The sequence below is a fragment of the Lampetra fluviatilis genome, chromosome 18 (assembly GCF_964198595.1).
Source record: "Lampetra fluviatilis chromosome 18, kcLamFluv1.1, whole genome shotgun sequence".
Lineage (NCBI taxonomy): Eukaryota > Metazoa > Chordata > Hyperoartia > Petromyzontiformes > Petromyzontidae > Lampetra > Lampetra fluviatilis.
The window spans coordinates 3,467,541-3,488,208 of record NC_136292.1 but is presented as its reverse complement, the minus strand read 5'-3'; the positions used below and the strand labels follow the sequence as shown (position 1 = coordinate 3,488,208).

The following is a 20,668-nucleotide window of genomic DNA, read 5'->3' as shown; positions in this document are numbered from 1 at the left end:
GTCAACCCATGGCACCTGGATCTGTCCTGTGGCCAGGGATCCTTCCACACTTTACGTGGCCTGAAAGTCCACCTAGACTGGCGCAAGTGCCGTGGTGATTCCACGACCACTTGGCGGAAAACGTCGTGTTTGTTGCTGTTGCTGGCAGTGGTGGTAGCACAGTGCTTCGTGCACAGTGCTATATTACATTCGCAGCAATGTGGGTTTCAAATTCCTGCACCTGTTCCAGACCTCCCCGAGGCAGACCCAGTGTTAAACGTGGACCTAGTGAAGGTTGTAAACAATAGAACTGAGGAGACAAAGGCAGCCAGACATGGTGCTGGTCACGCCACCACTCTGCTGTGTGCACCAGGGACAATCTGGTACGTGCTTGCTAAAAAGCACTTGCTCAAACAGGCGATGTAGGCTACACACATGACCTTAATCTTCGTGCAAATTATTAGCATTAAAAATTCTCGTGAAAAAATTATATCCAAGTGGGCGATGAAATCCGGTCACAGTAGCTTGCCTTTATTTGACCAATTAGGATGCCACTGGTGGATCATATCTCTCTACCTTCAAAGCGTAACGTCGTGGTTCAGCGCTGCACCTGCCTGACCCTACACAATAAATATGGCTCTTCTGTGGTTCTACCACCCGCACCAATTCGCGGGCTGTGGTCCCTGCCCGCATGAGCGCGCCCTCCTGCCCGGGTACTCGCCGTTCCTCCCACAGATCTACGCGACCATTCCCTCGCTCGCGCACACGCCGACAGCTCTGCACACCCTCGCCCCTTGCCCACGCACCGTCACCCGCCAGCGCCTCCACTCCCATGAAAAACCCCGCCGCCGCCGCCGCCGCCGAGCAATTATCCACCGACCGACACGCGTCGAGAGTACGACCCAACGCAAGGCAAGCGCGGAGGACCTCTTCACGGGAAAATAATGGCCCCCAAAATAGCGGAGCCCTACGCGACGAGGGCTCTTTGCATCTTTCATTTTTTTTTTTAGACGAGTGTTTTGGATAGATCCGCTTTGCGAGAGGTTTCCGCGCATGTCGCAGGAACGTTCCGACCATCTGCGGTGCTACTTCATGCGGAGAAGCAGAGTGGGGTGGAGGGGGGGGGAGGCGTGGGGGGCTACGGAGGTAGCGAGCTGTGGTGACGCCGGTACAGAAAAGAACTGGAACCGCAGCTCGAGAGTTGCTCTCTCATGCAGCTCCACAACAAAGGAGAAACACAAGAGGCGGTGCAGAGAGATAGACGCAGGGCTTTCTGCCGTACGTATCATGCTAATCGGAATCCAATGCAACGACAGCAGGAAAACACACATCCTTCTTGAACAGGGGAGTTGGTCGAGATTATAAAGGTGGCAGAGGTGCAGCCCTGAATTTGCTTGCTCACGCCACTGCTGGCAGAAGGGTCGTTGCAAGACGGAGTTCTAGACAGCCTCTTTAGCGTGTATTTGGCCTACTCTCTCTCCGCGACTGGTCTGCATCGGCCTGCTCTACCACACGGACACCTTTTTGAAGTGGTGAGAGAACCCACACCTGACCCCACCACACACGAACCAGCCAATCAACCAACAACTGTGGTGAACCTATTTATGCCGCTGGGTGGACAGAGGCATGAGGGTCAGGTGAAGAAACTTGCCACGCAGAGAGCTCAAATGGAACTGGCGACGCCTCTGGATTTTAAGTTCAGTGCGCCAACCATGTCGCCATTGTGCCAGCGTCCCAGATCGAGGGTGCCGACTGCTGTCCAAGTATTCCCTCGTTATTCACGAACTTGCAATCCGCGATTTCATCTTTCTGTGAATCACATCTGGAACTCTACACAACTGTATTGAGAGAGAGAAAAAAACGTGATGATATAAAGTGATGAGCGATAAAGTGATCAGAGATATCCTGATGAGAGACTTTAATAATCATTTGTAATATTTGATATTTATTTACCAAAAAATTTCGTGTTATTAGAATCTTCACGTAATTAAAAGCTCATTTATGTATTCATTTGAGGTCATTCATTCAGAAGATAACATCACTATTCGCGAAATTTTCCATTCACGAGCATCTCCGGAACGCATCCCTCGTGAATAACGATGGAACACTCTGCACAACACAACACAAAGAAGACGAAAGACGCCTCAGCGAGCTTCCCTGGCAAACGGTCGTGCAGCCAATTAAGAAATGTCCTCGCGTTGCAAGACGCGCACAGGCGAGAATCGCGTCGAATTAAAATAACTTTTTTTTTTGTTCACCAACATGAATGCCATTCATCACAGCCGAAAATTCCAGAATGCGTTCGCCGCAGCCACCGCACCGTAATTATGTCCCCGGCGCAATCCACCTCGAGGGGACAAACTCGAACGGACAGCCCCCAGTGCAACCCATTGCCGTACGTCTAGATGCAATAATTGTACCTGCGCAGCCTCCAGCAGTGATACGCTTTGCCAATTGAAAATATCTATATATATTAAAAAACAAACAAAGGTGGGTACTTGTTATTTGACACATTTCAGGGGGGAACAAATGGGAACGTGCGTTTTATTTGTGTGCGCCACGTTTTATTTCACGGGCCTGTGTCGATCTTCTGCTGGATGAAGGCTTCCCGCCCCATGCATTTTGTAGGTCATGGGAGTTGCTTGACCAAATTTCACCATGCAGGTCAGTGGAGGTTGGTGAAGAGCTTAATAGCTCATCGGATTCCTCCAGTACAACTAAATATTCTGGGGCTGAAGGCAGTGCGTGCCCAGGATTGCTTTGGACGTTACTCACCACTGTGATGTCAGCCTTCAAGTTAATTTCAAGTTCAAGTTTATTTTCTTAACCAGGCGAGAGCCTTGGCCAGGAATTATCAGTTCCCTCGAAATGAGAATAATTTCATTATTCATTATTATCATTTTATTTATAATTTTATTCTAAGTACATATGGCGGATTGTTGCAATACAGGGGTCACAATTTAATTGGAGGATAGATAATTTACTTTGTTTAGAATTGTGGTAAATTATAGAACCTTTAGTGACTGCGGGGCTAAGCAAGAACCAAACGTAATATAAATATATATGGCCTGAAAAAACACGTTTTTCAAACGCAATTCAATGCCTATATCACGAGTATAAAAATATATATTTTTGGCGATGAATCGATTCATTGTTACGCCTCTATGGGTATTTTATGCAGTGCATATTTTATTTGATTTCCCACGTGACAAACTTGCAACGCACAACCGCCACCGCTCACGAAGAAGCCGCTGCACAATCACGGAGCTCGTGGGTTCGCGAGTGTCTGTGACGGTCGCCGGGAAAGCAACGGCTTGGCACCGTTTTCGAGGCGAATGAGAAACCGCATGGCACCCGAGTTGCTCGACAAAAGGTGAAGATCAGCGACTGGTGAGGAGCCATTGCGTTTATGTCAAATTAGAAATAAATAAATAACGACGACGACGACAAAAACAACGTGGGGAGGAGCACACCGCCTCCTGCTCGCTCCCCGTGTTTGTGCCTCTCGCTCAGGGGGCTTGGATCTTTTCACCGATTTTATTTTTTTCAGGGGCTCTGGAGCTTATTTTGGGGGGGGGGGGGGTGGTCCACCAGCCCCACTCCCAGAATGCCTGCCCCTAATCGAGTTTCAGACAACGTTTTCTATCGGATTCTTTGACACGCTTTGCGAAATTGTTTTCTGGAGCTCTGCCCCGAACAGCTCCAGCTGCACTTAAGCCTCGCCGATATGCCCGAGCATGGCAATTATTAAATTGCGAATGAGCCATTTGAAGGCTTAATTGGGTACCGACCGACATACATACTCGATATGAAAAACAATGCGATTCATTAAGGGATAGCTCTTAACAATTATTAGCAATTTAGAGGTATAACAATGCATTGATTTAGCGATTATTATGCTCGCAATATATGCGTAGATGTGCGTAACAATGTATTATTTTCAATCCTTATGCCTTACATGCCGATCACCAGATCTCATTAGACCTCTGGAGCCAAAGCAGGTAGCAGGTTTGAGCTTGAACATCGTTTGTGAATGGTAAACCGCAATGCATAACAGGTTGTTATGGGCTGCTGTTTTGGGGCTATGCAGTGGGCAGGGCATAAAAATGTATTGTTGTACTGTACGTCTACGTTTCCATGCCCATGCTTTCTCCACCTTCACCAACCCACGTGGTCAAGTCTGGTGAAATATCTCCCCCACGACCAGGACGGTATAAGGAGGGGCCCTCATCCAGCAGTGGAGAGGCAAAGGAGTGCACATGTCCATTGCACATAGTGTCATGGGTTCAGATGACACGTGCAGAGTCTAGCGGCTGCAACATCCACTACAGTCTGTAAAAAAAAAAAATCAATTCGTGAATCAATTCATGAACACGAATCGTTAAAATCAATTGAATGTCCAGGGGACGCGGTCAATTGTTAGAGTTCTCCATGGCATTCTTGTTGCACGAAGCGTTAAGAAAAAAACCCCCAGTATTTAACGTTTCATGCGAGCACCTCTCGGCTTTTAAACAAAAATCCAATACCACGGGTGCATTCATTTCTATGGTCACGACTTTTTTTTATTGACAACCCCAGACGGCCGTCCGGACGTGAATGCATTACTCCACAAATACCGAGCGTTAATTCATTTTTCCTTGCCTCTCCCTTACACCGGACACCGCTCTCGACACCACACAAATCTGCAGCACATCATTTACGGCAGCACCTTTTGCCGATCCCCAGGAGGTTTTCCCTGTGGACGAATATGAATTTACACTTGAGAACATGAGGTGAACACGCATATTTCAATAAATCGGCTCAAGCGGGCCACTGTGCAATAGGACGACAAATGCAAAGGACATATCCATTTTTTTTTACCAAATAGGCTGCAGCCGAATTTTTATGTTTACCACCCTTACGATGGCTTGGTGAAACACGCGTTCCCATATCCACTTCAAACATCTCTGACGCAAGCAATTATTAAGCTACAACATTGTCAGGATCTACAGGAAGGAAAAGAACATGGAAAAAAACCCGCACAATCTCACCCGCGCACAAAACGAAGGATAAAATGCGTTCAGCCGCTGAGTGAGTGGCTCGCAACTGGAGGATTGCGAGGTTCAATTCCTCTGGTTGCGGGTTGACTCTTGCTATCATCCTTCTGGGGCAAATAAATTGTACCACTTTGTGGGCAGGTCTACGTTTTTTTTCTCCCCCGGAGAGACCCTCTCCCTTGCCATAGGAATGTGGAATTTCGACCGCTGGCTCAGGGCTGCACACAGGAGATGAGCACCACCAGAATGTTCATTTGAGCAAGAAATCACTTTGGCCATCCTACTTAACATTAATCTTGTAACCATTCCTCTCCCCAGTAATGTTATGGATTGCCAAGATTTGGAGACATGAAGATATTTAAGAATAAATTATTCGTGTGTCATTTTTCTACATCTTACAGTATTCGTGTAGAAATGTTCATCCCATTAGCCTGACTATTTCAGTAAAATATAATTTACCGAATCGAACGCAGGTCGGTGGGTTCATAGCGTGGTGTGCAAACCACTGCCACACCGCTTTATGTCGTTAAACCGATTACGTACACCAGCTACATGGATGGGAGTGGTGGCAGTGTTTGGCATATTGCACTGTCAATCCAGCATCCAGAGATCACGGTGGTAAAATGTTAACTACCTCGCCTGGTGTACAGGAGGTCGTAGGTTCGATCCCAACCTTGATGCCTGTATATTTGGAGTTTGCATGTCTCTCTCCCACGTGGAATTTCATCCGGGTCCTCCGGTTTTTCCCTCCACATTTAGAAACATGCGTTTAGATAATTTGGCTACTATAAATTTCCACACAATGATGAGCCACTTCGTCGTTGAGCTATCATTTGTGGCCAGGTCACCTCTGAAATATAGCTATATAGCTCTGTGGGGGCCTTACCTGGTAAATAAATAATAAACAGTTTAAATACTTTAGCTTAGATCAATTCCCAGCCGACTACGATCATTGGCATGTGATATCAGAGCTGTAATCTGTCCTCCACTCCCTTCACCAACCCAAACGGACCAGCGTGGTGAAGCATGGTAAAAACCCACGACTGAAAAGTCATGGGGAATCCATTATCCATTAGTGGCTTGATAGTTAAACATGTTTTTTTATATATACACTTCACATACAAATTGAAAAACATTGACATTGACGCACATGGCTTGATGCATAATTCATTGAGAAGAATCCATTGATAGGGGAACTGATGTATCGTTACACACCTGCTTCACACAACGCAATATTACCTGTGTAAGCATTGAATGGTAATTACAATCATCAACTCGTTCGCTAAATTTGGCACAAAATATGAGGAAAAATATGACATTGTGCTGCATCGGATGAACACACCAGACACTGCTTCGCCTCACTGTGCAACTGCTGGATGCAAGTCTGGCCCATCTCTCCTTTCCCATTCTCTGAACATCTTTTTTTCCAACATTATGGCCAACGTACAGAAAATTTTAAGAAAACAAATTAGATACAAAATGTACATAAATGCCGCCTCCCTACAATTAATCACCGAATGAGCTTAACTCGTAAGTAAACTAACAGATCAGTCAAACACATTTCATTCATGCTCGTTAGTTCTTTCGGTAAAGTCACGTAGGTAGAAAAAATTATAGATCACGACGTTTCGATCGCCACACAAGCAACCGTCTTCAGGTGCAGGAGCATGCGCCCATATTTTTTTTTGGTGTTTTTCGTCTTCGTTCAAATTTCTTTTCATAACACATTCCTGCGGAGGGAGCTGGTAGGAACGTTGGGTTGCTCGGTCAATGGCCAGGGTCAACGGCGGCGTGGTGTATTCCGCAAATATGCCCGACTGTGAAGGCGGGCACAAGCCGGCGTGAGTAGGTTAAACGTTGAGTTTTATGAGGGCACCACGGGGTGACCAGCCCATCCCCATCCAGTCCCACCCTTCCCACCCAGCCCCTCCCCACCTTCCCCTCCCCACCCAGCCCCTCCCCACCCTCCCCACCCAGCCCCTCCCCACCCTCCCCACCCAGCCCCTCCCCACCCTCCCCTCCAATTTTTTAATGCACGACGGACGGACACAATAATCCCCTGTGGGCAGGTGTAACCAGGAGGTTCCTACCAGTATTAAGCTTTCTCCCTCTGCCAACTTGTCAAGTTACCCACCGTTCGCGAGCATCGTGAATTATTAGTGGGGGGGGGGGGCAATGGAGGGAGAGGCACGTAATTTACATTTTTTGCCACGACGTTAATCTAGAATAAACATTTCACAGAATCCCTACAAAAAACACGGGAATGGTGGCGAGGTTTCCTTGGCAAGCTGGTGGGCAGACGATAAGATGAATGCTAACGTTGGTGAAACATTTTTATTAAAGTCTCAAAATAATGTTTTTTTTTTATGTCAATCTGCTTTAACCTACGCCGTTTTTAGACAGAAAATAAACTCCAATAGAACGGCATTCATTGCTAAACTGGACGGATGTAACTGGATTATTCTCACTTTGTACGAGGAACAGTAAAAATGTGTGCATTTCTTCAAAGATAAAATATACACAACTGCAAAACAAAACGTATGGAGATTCTTTACACACAGATTATGTTAAAAACTGCTTTTTTGGCAACATATTCTGTGTATTTAATGACATTCATTGAAATGGTAATACGAGCTTGGACTGCGTTTTGTACTATTTTTTGAATGGATTTTGCACGTAAAGAGCTCTCGCCTGAATGCATGTTTTAAATCTCAATGTGGCTCATTTTCATCTCCTGCCATCGCTACAGTACGGTACCACACACCTGCTACATTTAGCACGAGGCACTCCTTGCGCTAATTACAATTCTATTAGATGGCTCTTTATACAAGGTAATTACTCTAGAGCTCCTTGGCGCACTGTGGCATGAACCCGACGATCCAAGTTCGATTCCTGGCCAAGGCCGACATCGATGGCGAGTAACACCCGAACCGGTCCCGAGTGACCACCTTCACTAACCGCACTCACTGACCAATGTGGTGAAGTATGGTCAAATCAACTTCTTTGATTGGCACATGAATCGGGGAGGCCTTCATCCAGCAGTGGATCGATAAAGGGACGTTTGCATCATGCTCTCGTTGCCTTTATCAGCAAGCATGGGGCGCCGTGGTGGCGAGCTGTTAATTACCTTGCCTGGTATACAGGAGGGCATGGGTTCGATCTCGACCCTGATGCCTGTATATTATGAGTTTGCATGTTCTCTCCGTGTTCGCATGGATTTTTCTCCGTGTCCTCCGGTTTTTCCCTCTACATTTAGAAATATGAGTTTAGAGTATTTGTCTACAATAAATGTGCACATGCCAAGCGACTTCGTAGAGCTATTAATTATCTGTGGCCAGGTCGCTTTTAAAAAAGCACTATATAGCTCAGTGGGCATTACCTGGTATAATTAAAACATAATTTAGTTTAATAGTTTAAAATGGTGAAGAGGGGTCAAAAGAAGGGCCCCTCATCAATCAACCAGTGGATGGACAAACGGCTGTAAATTCCTATAACGGTTCATAAATTGCAGTACACATCTACACTGCAGAGATGTAGGTCGCAAAAAGCCACCGTTTTCTCCCCATGAAACTTGCACATTGCAGTTGCAAAGCCAGGCAAGCGAGCATCGATTTTAAAATCGGCCCACCACAAATAGACGGCGGCAATTGATTCGCCCTTTAGACATGCCACACATGTGTTTACACAATTCCGTAATTGTTGATCTACATTGGGGAATACTAGTGTTGATGGAGCGGACCCTTCTCTGCATCACAGATGCTTACACTCCTAAATAACGGATGAGACCAGGGTATACAATGTGTGTGAGTGCAGTACGGGGAACGGTCATCATCTTCATCATCAGCCATGATAAATCCACTGCTGGATGAAGGCCTCCCCAAGTCTTCACCATCTGCCACACCTAGGACCTGCACACGAGCTAATGTTATCACTCTATATCCTTCATGAATGCACTCTGGGACGAATTCCCATTCCTTGGCTATCAACTCCATCACCATTCTTGGCCATCGGCCACCATCATTGCTTCCAGCGATGCATCCTGGCCAAGCCTACTTACTTTTACAAACAGGTTTAATTGGGTTTTTAGCCTATGTGTGCTTTCTCTAATCTGTGTGTTCCTCCTTCTTTCTGCCACTTAATAGCAAACACAAACTGTATTGTATCATTTAAACACATAAGAGCCTCACTGGATCTCAAGACACCAGAGGTGGGACAAAGTCATTGTTATGCAAGTCCAAGTCGAGTCGCAAGTCATTAAATTCATGACTCGAGTCTGACTCGAGTCCAAGTCACATGACTCGAGTCCACACCTCTGCAAGACACTATTATTTTAGGAGGATTCTAACTTTGGATTTTTGGCCAATTCCTCTGGAATAATTTTGCACGTGGTAGGCCATCCATATTGGCCAGATAAAATCCACCCAAGAGCAACACAAGACCAAACACAGGGGTCTGTGGTCAAGAGCACATTACAGTACGAGCCAGTATACTAGAGTAAGAAGACGATTTATTTACTTTGTCAACCCACTGTCGGATGAATACCTTCCCTACTCATGCTGTATTGTTTATGGGGGTTGTTGAATCATACTTCACCACCCTGGTCAATGTGTGTTGGTGAAGGGGCGCCACGGTGGTGCGGTGTCAACTACCTTGCTTGGTATACAGGTGATCATTGGTTCGATCCAGACCCTGACACCTGTATATTTGGAGTTTGTATGTTTTTTTTTCCCCCGTGGTCGCGTGAATTTTTCTCCGGGTCCTCCGGTTTTCCCCTCCACATTTTGTAAACATGCGTTTAAAGTATTTGGCCTCCATACATTTCCACGTGATTAGCCATCTTGTTGAGTATCATCTGTAGCGAGGTCGCTTCTGAGTAGAGCAATATAGCTGGGTCTTTACCTTGTTGTGGCTTGGCTCTCCAACGCACCGGTGTGCTGTACTAGTGACGAATTGGCCACGTTTTGTTTACGTGACAACCCTTACTAGTTGGCTGTGTCGGGTGGTGGCGGGTTTTAACGACCCATTTATATATTTACAGGATCTAACCCAAAAAAAACCTAGATTATGGGCTTTACCTTGTACGATAAAAATGTTTGTTTGCTTTCAAGCAGGGCTCAGGACTCATTCGGATATCACTCGCCGCTGATGTTATCCATTGGCAGGAATCAAATTCAAGTCTTTGGTTTCAGAAGGCAATGAGATAATCAATGAGATAATCACTGCAAAACCATTCCCCCAGAGCAAGAACATCCCGAACAAAATATGATTAGATGTTCCTAAATCGTGAACTCAAATTCAAGACTGATTACAAAAGGATCCACGGAAAACATACACTAGGGGTCGGCATTCTCTAGCCTCACCTTGGGTGGGAAAATCACGAAGGCCGGCCCCTGGGTGCGGAAAAAAACCCCAGAGGGTTCTACACCATGCCGTGGTGATGTAGAGGCATGGCCAGGTATGTATGCAAGGTGCTCGCCAACAGCACTTGCCCCAACTGCCTGCTAAGGTTCTACGGGGGATCTTCATCTCTGTGTGTATGTATGTTGAACTTCTTTTCGCGCAATAAATAAGCCAACCGTGCCAATCACAATGAGAACAAAGGATGTGTTTTCGTTCCTTGGGATGATTGAGTATGAGTGCAACCCAAGGAAAGTAATCAATTACGGATGCAAATGCAATGAAGATGACTGGAGAGGTTACATTTTAACCGACCGGGAGAGGTCAAAACGGTCATTGTCATTTTGAAATATGGGGAACTTTTTTTGAGAGGGTTAATGGCACAGGGGAGGGGGGGGAGGCATTTGCATTGCTTGGGTTAGATCGCGTAAATATCTAAAGGTGTCGTTAAACCCGCTGCCACCCGACACAGCCAACTAGTCAGAGTTGTCACGTAAACAGAACGTGCCAATTCGTCACTAGTGCAGCACGCCGGTGTGTTGGAGAGCAAGTTTATAAAATGTTCCTTTCCTCTGTCCACCCACAGCAGTGTAAACGAGGACACCGTAGCTCAACGATGGGCAGGTCGCGTGCGGTTGGGTAAAGTGTGGGTGTGCTCCCACCTCTGCCAGTGCACCTGGCCAGCGTGGAAGAGTAGGCCTATATACCCTCTTTAGAGGGACTCTGCAGAGCTCCTGCTAATGGAGGCCTTTGCACCAGCAAGAAGTCCCAGGCTGTGCCTGTACCAGGGTGAGCTGCCATCATCATCACGAGCCATGAACAGATATCCCACAGGTGTCAACTGCACATTTCGTCATTTGTCTCCACTTTCCTCCGTCTTGTGCCAACATCCTCAAGTAGGGCCAAATCTTTCTGGCACCAATCTCTTATGTCGTTGTCGAGCCATTCTCACTGCCGTGCCCGGCATGGCAGTGCGGGAGAAACATTCCCTACGAGTGATCCCAGCCCGTGCTCTCACCAGACAGGACCACCTCCACCAGGTCTCCATCCCGAATGTCGTCCGCAGACGTGAGCAGCTGCAGGATGTTGTGGGCACTCAGGTCGTGCCGGAAGAGGAGGATCTTGTCAAACATCCCGTAGAAGCCGCACTCGGGGAACTGGAAGACACGTTCCACAGCAGCACACAACGGCGGTCACGTGGACTGCAAAGCATTCGAAACGCCGCGTTGTTTACAATGCGGATTTGCTGTAAAAGGCATTGGTGAAGAGTAATGGTGGTGAACAACTCACACCCACCCCACCTCACACCTCAATGAAAAGGAAATTTTGCCCCCATTCAGGGTCACGGTTTCAAGACAGCGGCATTGCGTCGGATGGCAGGTGAGTAGGAGCGGACTTCATTATTTTTTACCAGGTAAGGCCCACTGAGCCATATAGCTCTTTTTTGCAGAAGCGACCGAGCCACAACTGATAGGTAAACAAAGTGGCTTATCACGTGGACATTTAGATGCAGTCGAATACTCGAGATGCACACCGTTTCGAAACGTGGGGAGAAAATCGGAGGACCCAATTGAAAAATCCACGCGACCACGTGGAGAACATGGAACCTCTGAATATCTCGCCGCCGTGGTGACCCAATTCCCCACTGGCCCGTGGAGCCCAGGCACCGAGCGATGAAGGAGGGAAATTGGACAGAGGTCCTCGTTTCATTGCTTGCTCCAGGGTCCATTCTCACCACACCCCACGCGGCCAATTCAAGAAAACAATTGTTTAACAATGTGGTCAATGGTAGCGGTGGCTGTAGTGGGTGGTGTTAAAACTGGGTTAAATATACAGTTTGTTCTCCTATAATGCGAGAGTTGCGTTCCTGAATAACACCCCGTTATGGAAAAATCGCGTTATAATAAATAATATATAACATATGGTAAAGCACAGTCCGCGATAAACACGTGAGATACATATGCAGGACTGGACAAAGACCGAGGTGTGTGGGTCGCATCGAGAAGCATCCAGCAGCATCCCACCTTGTGCGATGCCACGCAAAGGCAGCTGTACAACCATGTATTCCTACTCGCACCACGCAGTTCCGCTCACTAGAGTCGCGTTGTATACCCAATTCGCAGCCGCGTTATATAAAAATGTGTTCACTAATACTTTCATTGCATTCTATATACAATTCATGCGATGAAATCATGTGTTATAGGAGAATGGACTGTACCAGCCCCTTGTCAAACCACTGCTGGATGAAGGGTCTCCCCGTTCAGACTTCGTCGTCATTTGACCACGAATCGCCATGCCGGTCGCGCTACCGGTCTGGTGCAAGTGGACGGGGAGCTAAGACCCGTTAAGAGATCGCCTGCCACTGATCATGAGAATTGAACTCGGGGCAACGGGTTCACAGTGCAGTCCGCTTAATCACTGCACCGCCGACGCACCCTGTTAAACCCACGACATGCTAAACACATACGAATCACACACAAAAAACATCTATGCTCATACGGGGATGTTTGATGCATGTATTGCGAGCATAAGAATCAACCGTTCATCAACGAACCAATGCATTGTTCAACACGTCAGGGCAACGGCTATGTGGGCGCATGATAACCGAACTGCTCTACTGAATCTAAAGTTGCTACTCTTTTATTTTTCATACTACACACACACGTCTTGTGTGCTATACTGTACACCAGTTGGCACACGACAGGCATGTCATCCATCATCACACCTTCAGAAATGTTATGAATTGTCATTATCTAAGCTTGTGATATTAAGCTTTAAAAAAAAAATCTAGTTTATACTGGTGGCCTCGTTGGTATTTTTCATCTAATTTATTACATTTGGATGAATTGACATGAGCTTAAGGAACATTAGCATATCGGTTATATATAGCAAATGATCAATACTAACATTCACACATATTGGTATTGTGATTGCAAAAATCTATATTTAAATTGACGTGCATAGAAAACACAAAGAACCCACTCCGCTTTTTATTTTGCAACTGATTTCCAGAACTTCTCTTTAATCCTTTCATGCTGTGAAATGCATGTTCTGGAAATTGCAACACTTATTTATCCACGCCGTTCGGTTTATTCTTCCCCAGACCCAACTGGAAATGGATTAAATAACTGTTAACACGAGAGAACATTTAAACAACAACAAAAACCCGTGTGGTTTGGCCGAAGCCACATTAAAAACCCTCCAAACACAACATCGATTCCACACGGGGTCCCATAGGAAACAATTAAAGGGCACTCTCTAGACCTTCCACGCGGAGGAAAAATGATGGGTCGGGTCTCTTGCACAGGATCCCACAGAGGGTGGGATCCTGTGCAAGGGGGGGGGGTTCCTTTGGCTTCCGCAGAATCACAAACTCACGGGGTTCGCCCATCCCTGCAGCACTGTACCGTGTCCTGTTTTGTATGGGACCATCCTCTTGGGGTAAATGGTAATAATAATAATGCTTGTACATTTTTCCATTCTAAGACGACTCAATAAAGAAAACGCACGCTTAAGTATAAGCATGTCAACAAATTAACACATGAAACTTAATTTCCTAATACCTTGAAACGTATGTATGGTGAACTTCTTTCGCACTGTACGTAGCCCACTGCGCTAATCAGAGTAAAAACGAAGTGCAATAATTGTCGTTTATCCATGAAGGTGTCACCGAGTCTCAGATGTTTTCTGGAGGGTCCTGTCTGCATTGAGACAGAGGGAAAACGTCGCCAGTAGTCGGGTGGCACTTTCTCTCCATTCCCTCTCACTGCAGGAACTACAGTATTCAATAATGGTAAAAGTGCCCTTCAGTTGCCTAGGAATAACCATGCCCTACATTTACCTAGGAAAGCCTCACCTCACCTCTCAAAGCTCTCTTCAGCGCAAACTGACCCATGCATACACTCTCCAGCTTCTGGGTGATTGGATCATGAGCTGTTATAGGTTTAGAGTTATGTGGTGAACAGCAAAATAAATAATTGCACACTATTTTTTATGCTTGGACGTCTATTCCCCCATCTTGACCAACTCGGAATAAACAGGGTGGTGAAGCATGGTCAAATAATCGTCAAGATCCACACAGTGTAGGAAGGCCCTCATCCAACAGTGGAATACCAACGGTCTTTACATATTAAACGAAGCAACAACAACAAAAAACATTCCAGCTATTCTCACTCTCCCGATGGATGAAGGGCTTCCCCACGCCACCTCGTCCATGGGGTTTTGCTTGACCATCCTTCATCGAGCTGGTGGGGTTGGTCAAGGTGCTGGGCAGGTAGAGAGCGGGACCAGTTGCACTTGCATCTATGATAGAACTTCTGTCGCACCGTACGTAGCCGACCGCGCTAATCGGAGGTGCCCCGGGGGAAGGACGACAAACTAAACGGTTCCGACGTCACTTGCGGCCGACGACCTCAGCCGTGGCTGGGAATCGAAAACCTGGTCCCCGGATTTCAGAGCACGGCACACACCAACCGCCGTACCGCCAACTCCACATCCTGCCCGAGGACACGTAGATACCGATATTCGCACCTTACGATTAGCACGGTTGGCTACGTACGGCGCGAAAGAAGTTCAACGTAACGTACGAACTACATTCCTCGGCCCACGGACATGACACAAAGCCGAGACCGAGTTGTTACGCAAGAGGCTGGGCGGCACTTGGCAAGGGAAATTGCCAGAGGGGGGGGTGGGGGGGTCAGGCAGGGCGGCCGGGGGGGCGAAGGAACAACAAATGGAAGTGCGGCCACCTGGGAGGACAGGGCAGCAGGAAGCTCGAGAGCAGAGCTCCGCTCACGGGAAGTGGCGATGGCTTGTACACTGCCCCCATGGTCAAACTCGCTGCCGTGTGCAGCAGCAGCAGTTGACGTCGCAGCAGAGCACCGGCAAAACAGGATGTGAGACCCCTTCTTGGTTCTTTCGGTAAGCAGGACGGCTGCTTGCGTTGTGGCCGAAACGTCGTGAGAATTATTTTATTATGTTTTATTTTTATTATTTTATTATTTCTATTCTACGTGATTTTACCCAAAGAACCAAGAAGATGAATCCCTGCAGTCACGAAAGCTTTAAATCGAAATTTAGGATGCGAGACCGTTCCCATTTGATTTCGCCAGTGCTCGATGCTACCACATTGCTCAGGGGTGGGCTGCTCGAGGTTTATGTAACGTTAAAAAAAACACACACAATTTACCATTGGAATTGGCACTGCCAACCCCATTAGCCATGATCATGTCCAGGTTAAAGACATCCCATATCTCCTCTACCCACACCTGAAGTCATTCAACAGTCAAGGCTATACGGGGGATCTTTTTAATTTGCATGGTGATGACTTGGGGAGGCCTTCATCCAGCACTGCATTGACCAGGACTCGTAATGGTGATGATGCATTTTACAGAAAAGCTGCATTGAGTGTCAAGGCGTTTTTTTCAGGAGGCTCCTGCTACGTTTGGATTGTTGGCCAATTCCCCGAACGAGCGTTTCGCTTCATGCAGGATGAATCTGGAGTCACCGTAGAAAACCTGCCGCGTGAGATCGTCACCCAGCAGTGGATTGAAACGTGACCGATGGCGACGATGACGACGGCAGTGTTTACACATTGAGCATGCGATTGGCTAACCGCATCACAGATGCCGCCCCTCTCTCCGTGGCGCGCACTCTTTCGTCCTCCACGTGGCCCCCGTGGGGGTCTTCAAAGGGCGAGGCACCCGGAGATTCCAAACAAACCCCGAGGAGTCAGAGGAGGGTCAAGCCCCTCTGGGTGTCCTCACAACTCTTTACCCTCGCATTCACACCCCGCCACAGCCCAGGCCTCCACAACACAGCCCGCTTTCAAGTGCGGGCGCCTTCTGGCCAGGAGATGCCAGCGGGTGTTGGTGGTGTTGGTGGTGTTGGTGGTGGGGAGTGGTGGCGCAGCGGTGAGCGCGCTGCGCTACGAACCTTGGCGATCCAAGTCCGATTCTCGTGCATGGGCAACACAGGTGACGAACATCTGAACTGGTCCTGGGCTTCCCCCTAGGTCGACTCGGACTTAAATGAGTACCTAGTGTGTAAAAATCGACAATCGGGAGACAAAGGCGGTCGGGCGTGGTGCTGGCCACCCACCCCCTTGTGTGCCATGACAGCATTAACAGGTGCTTGCTAACAGCACTTGCCCCAACAGTCTGTTAAGGCTATACGGGGGATCTTTGTATTTGGTGGTGTCAGTGCCTGGAGTTCCAGCCACTTGCAGGATGTTTTTGTACAGATGCTTCCTACTAGGCTACCGAGACGCAGCACCATGCATGACCGTGCATGCCCGTATGTCAAGCGCTCCACTATTATTTACCTCCGTTATTTCCGTTCTGGATTGTAAATGTGACGTATGACTTTTAAAGCTAAATTAGCGTAAAAAAAGTATTTTATACGTCAGGCGATAACTGGTTTAATTACCAAAATTCCCATATAATGTATCGCTGCTCTGCAGTAATTCGTTTAAATTACAATAAAGCTGGATACATTTTGGGGGGGGGGGGGGGTGGAGGGGTCTGGGTCCTCACAATCCAAGGCCAAGAGGCTGCTCTCCCATACAACTTCTGCGTTCATTTTGGCCCGATGATCAAAGTCGCCCCACATCGCGACAGCTTTCAGGAGCACAAAGCGGCCCATCACAAAAGCCCCCTCGTGCAATTGTGAGTGGGGTCCCCCACCAAAGTGCGAGATGGCTGTGGAGCACCTTGACAGCATAGTTCAACATACACACACACACGCGGGCCAGGACAGCCTATATACAAAAGAAAAAATGCCATCAGCGTCAAGGTCAAAGAGTTCATCACGGTCAATGCCGTTAATGCCGCCACGCTTATATTTCCTTCAGCGAGGTCTTGCAATTGTTGCAAAGTTATCATCGGACCTCCATGGTCTGCTTTCACAGTATCCAACGATCTGGCCTCAGGTTTTCTCCTGGGTCACAAACCTGTGGCTACCACTCCATTTCCGGTCTTGATAATCTGGCCTTGTCTACCCCTGCATGTGTTCCCACCCAACACTACCTCCTGTTGTCTCATAGTAATAAGCGTCATTAATTTACCGCCCACTATTGGATAAAAGTCTCCCCCACATGCCGTGTTGATCGCCGAGGTGTTTGGCCACACTTCGCGATGCTCGTGAGCGAGTGCTGGTGAAGGGCGAGTCTCAGGACCCTTTCAGACATCGCTCGCCACTGATGTCGGCCAAGGCTAGGAATATAACTCAGGTAGCGTTCAGAGCGCAGTGTGCTAACCATGTTTGCGTGTAACATTGAACTTCTTTCGCACCGTACGTTGCCAACCACGCGAATTGCAGGTGCGGGGGAACACACACAAAACCATCGTGCCATTACATCCCCGAATGACATTAACGACACTGTATTGGCACGTTCTATTACGAACGACCAGCTTGCACAAGTGCTGTGTTACGAAACGAGAAAACCATTTCAGCTTTGGAATTTTCTCCGGGACCATTTGGAATGGGAGCATCGGTTGAGACACTTTGTCAAGTCCAGTTCCGTCACTCTGGGCATTTGTTCCTGCGTGTGCGCGCCCGCTCCCATTCCACCGCCACAAATCAATCATCGTTCCTCTGCGCGCGTGCCTCCGTTCGGCTGCCACTTCGAGACTGTTTTTGGGCCACCAGTCTCTCTCTCTCTCCTCTCTCCCTTGCGGCAAATTGTTCAGCCCAAGGTGCGAATTTCTTTTCATAAAACACAAGCAATTCAGAGAGTCCATCGGCAATCACCATGTCTCTTTTACGAAAAAGGAAGCTGGGAATGTTCATTTTTTTCATATTGTGTTTTTTTCGCGAAAAAAAACACGGCCCGGTACAACACGTCGGTGTTCAATAGGAGAGGGGCAAAAACATCTGCTGGGAATTTCCAATCAGTGTCGAGGGCAGCTATAGGAGAGGTAAAATACGACCCCCCCCCCTGCCCCCCGCTAAGCTGGAAACATTAATGATACAAGTATTTTTTTAATGAGAAAACAACAAAAAATAAGGTGTGAAGGAATAAAATGTTAGGGGTGGAGCGCGAGTGCAGCGGTAAGCACATGACGCTTCGAGCACCCGAGAGTTTGATTCCCGACCTCGGCTGACATCAGCAGCGAGTGGCATCCAAACCGGTCGCAGGTCTCCCCATTCACCAAGCTTTGCTGGTCAAACATACCCTCACCATTAACTGTCACAGTTGCAGCCATCTTGGGAACAACCACTCGTCCACATGAATCGGGCTCTTGTTTGTTTGGTGACAAATACAACAACCGTCATTCGCCAATAAGTGGCGGTGATGTCACCACGACGCTTGTGCCAGGCCATGTGCACCTTGAGGCCACGTGAAGTGTCGAACGCCCACTGGCAGGAGGTCACGGGGCAGACCCAGGTGCCACGGGTCTACTGAGATGAGTGGCCGATGCACCACCTGTGCCAACTTGCTGTGCTTTAGCCACCCGTCGCGCCGCTCATTGTTGTGAGCGTTGCTCCTCCACACTCCGTTGTTGTTGGAGGGCGACTGCCTCCAACTGCCCAGGAGCGTCCTTTACGAGCCTCCTCCACAGAGGCTGATCTTGACACTGCTGGTACCAGTCATTGGCAAGTCCACTCAGCTCCACATCCTCCTGTACCACATCACTCCATCTCCTCTCTAGCCTGTGCCGTGCTTGTTTAGTCCCCTCTATCCGGCCAAACAAAAGCTGTTTAGGCATGCGGGCTACATGACCCAGCCAATGCAGCCTTGCCTGCCGGAGGAGCTCACCGATGGGACTTTGTCCAGATTTTTCAAGGATTTGTGAGCTGCTCACACAATCCAGCCTGGTTAAACCCAAGACGGATCGTAGGCAGGCCAGCCTAAATGAGCACATGACCGGCTCCGGTTCGACAGCACAAACACACGTACACGTTTCTCCTCTCGTGCTGCGCTGGGTTGTTCAAAAAAGTGAATCTATAGCATTCAGGCCAACAATGCGACCCGGCATTCTTTGCTCTCTTTGCAGCACTTGTGCCGGTCGCGGATGAGAAACCGCACACATTTGGTGCTCTCGGCATCGATGGATTTCCAACGGCCCATTTGAAAGCGGCACTGATAAATTGCGGACGATCTCCCGTGAAGTCTCCTCGACAAACAGCAATCAAACGGCACCTACGCCCGGCAACAATAAAGACGCAGTAATGGAGAGGGGAGGAGGGGCGTGAATCGCAATTTATCACAACCTCCCCGGAAGCTCTGGGAGTGTTATTGTTGCGATGATTTGAAATCAGCTTGCAATTCACTCTTGAAAAAATGGTTGCATTTTCAAGCAACTTTGTTACATGTCACTGGATGTAGCATATTGTCGGAGGGCGGGGGGGGGGCTCCTGTGCTCAGGAGGTAAAGGCTAAGAGCAGGATTATCCTTTGAAGTTAAGGTGAATCAGAGTGACATTAAGGTCATCCACGCTGGCAGCTCAATCGAGGAAATAAATAAATGTCCGTGTGCCTCATTATTCCTTCATCCCCATGCAGAGGTTAAGGATACCGCTGTCAAAATCCATTAGTTTCATTCATTTGCTTTTGCACAAGGCCAACATTTATTCAATTTCTGTACTCTTTAATTAAGCTTGTAAGCAGTAAGTGTGAAGAAGGTAACACTTTAGTGGACATGGGTGAAACAAGCAATCAAGGTGGAGAGGGAAGCCTGATTCAGTTTTATAAAACACCCGGCTAAATTTGAAATATATTTTTTTGCTTTTGCAAAAAAAACCCAATAACGAATATAAACAAGAGCTTAACGCATTCCCCTCAGGCAGTGTAGCTGCCGAGTGAGATTGATTGTGGTGGGAAAAAAAGAAAGAATCCCATGCTGGCAAGGCATGAAGGCTCAAAAGGCCTAGGAACGAGGGACCTGGCAGATGTCCTCACCGCCAGCCGGGATGAACGGCGACACTTGTGGCCTTCGCTCGCGCACACAGCCCCGGTTCCAGCTTGCCGCTCCCAAAGAGGAGATTTCACGACGAGGATTAAACCAACGCGATATAATCCAGGGCAACATTTCTAATACGGTTTGGCTAAAAGCTTCCGCGTCAAGGCATTTCGGTAATCGTCCATCCCATCTGCTTCCATTATAGTTGCGCGACAATCGAGCAGCCACTGCGCGTCACGATTGTACACGTAAACATCACACACTGCGTATTTCATTACACTGTACAGGCACTCCAGGAGGAATGCACTCCCGCAATTAGAGGAATTGCCAGGATTCGTGTTCACGGCTTGATTCA

The 20,668-nt window shown here is 47.8% G+C and overlaps 1 protein-coding gene across 1 annotated transcript in view; it reads right to left on the bottom strand.

Annotated features, from left to right (window-relative positions):
- LOC144937100 (serine/threonine-protein kinase D1-like) overlaps positions 1-20,668 on the bottom strand; it is a 157,079-nt gene that overhangs the window by 79,709 nt on the left and 56,702 nt on the right. The window contains 1 exon segment of the mRNA XM_078864360.1: positions 11,431-11,569. Within this exon segment, the coding sequence (XP_078720486.1) occupies positions 11,431-11,569 (139 nt within the window).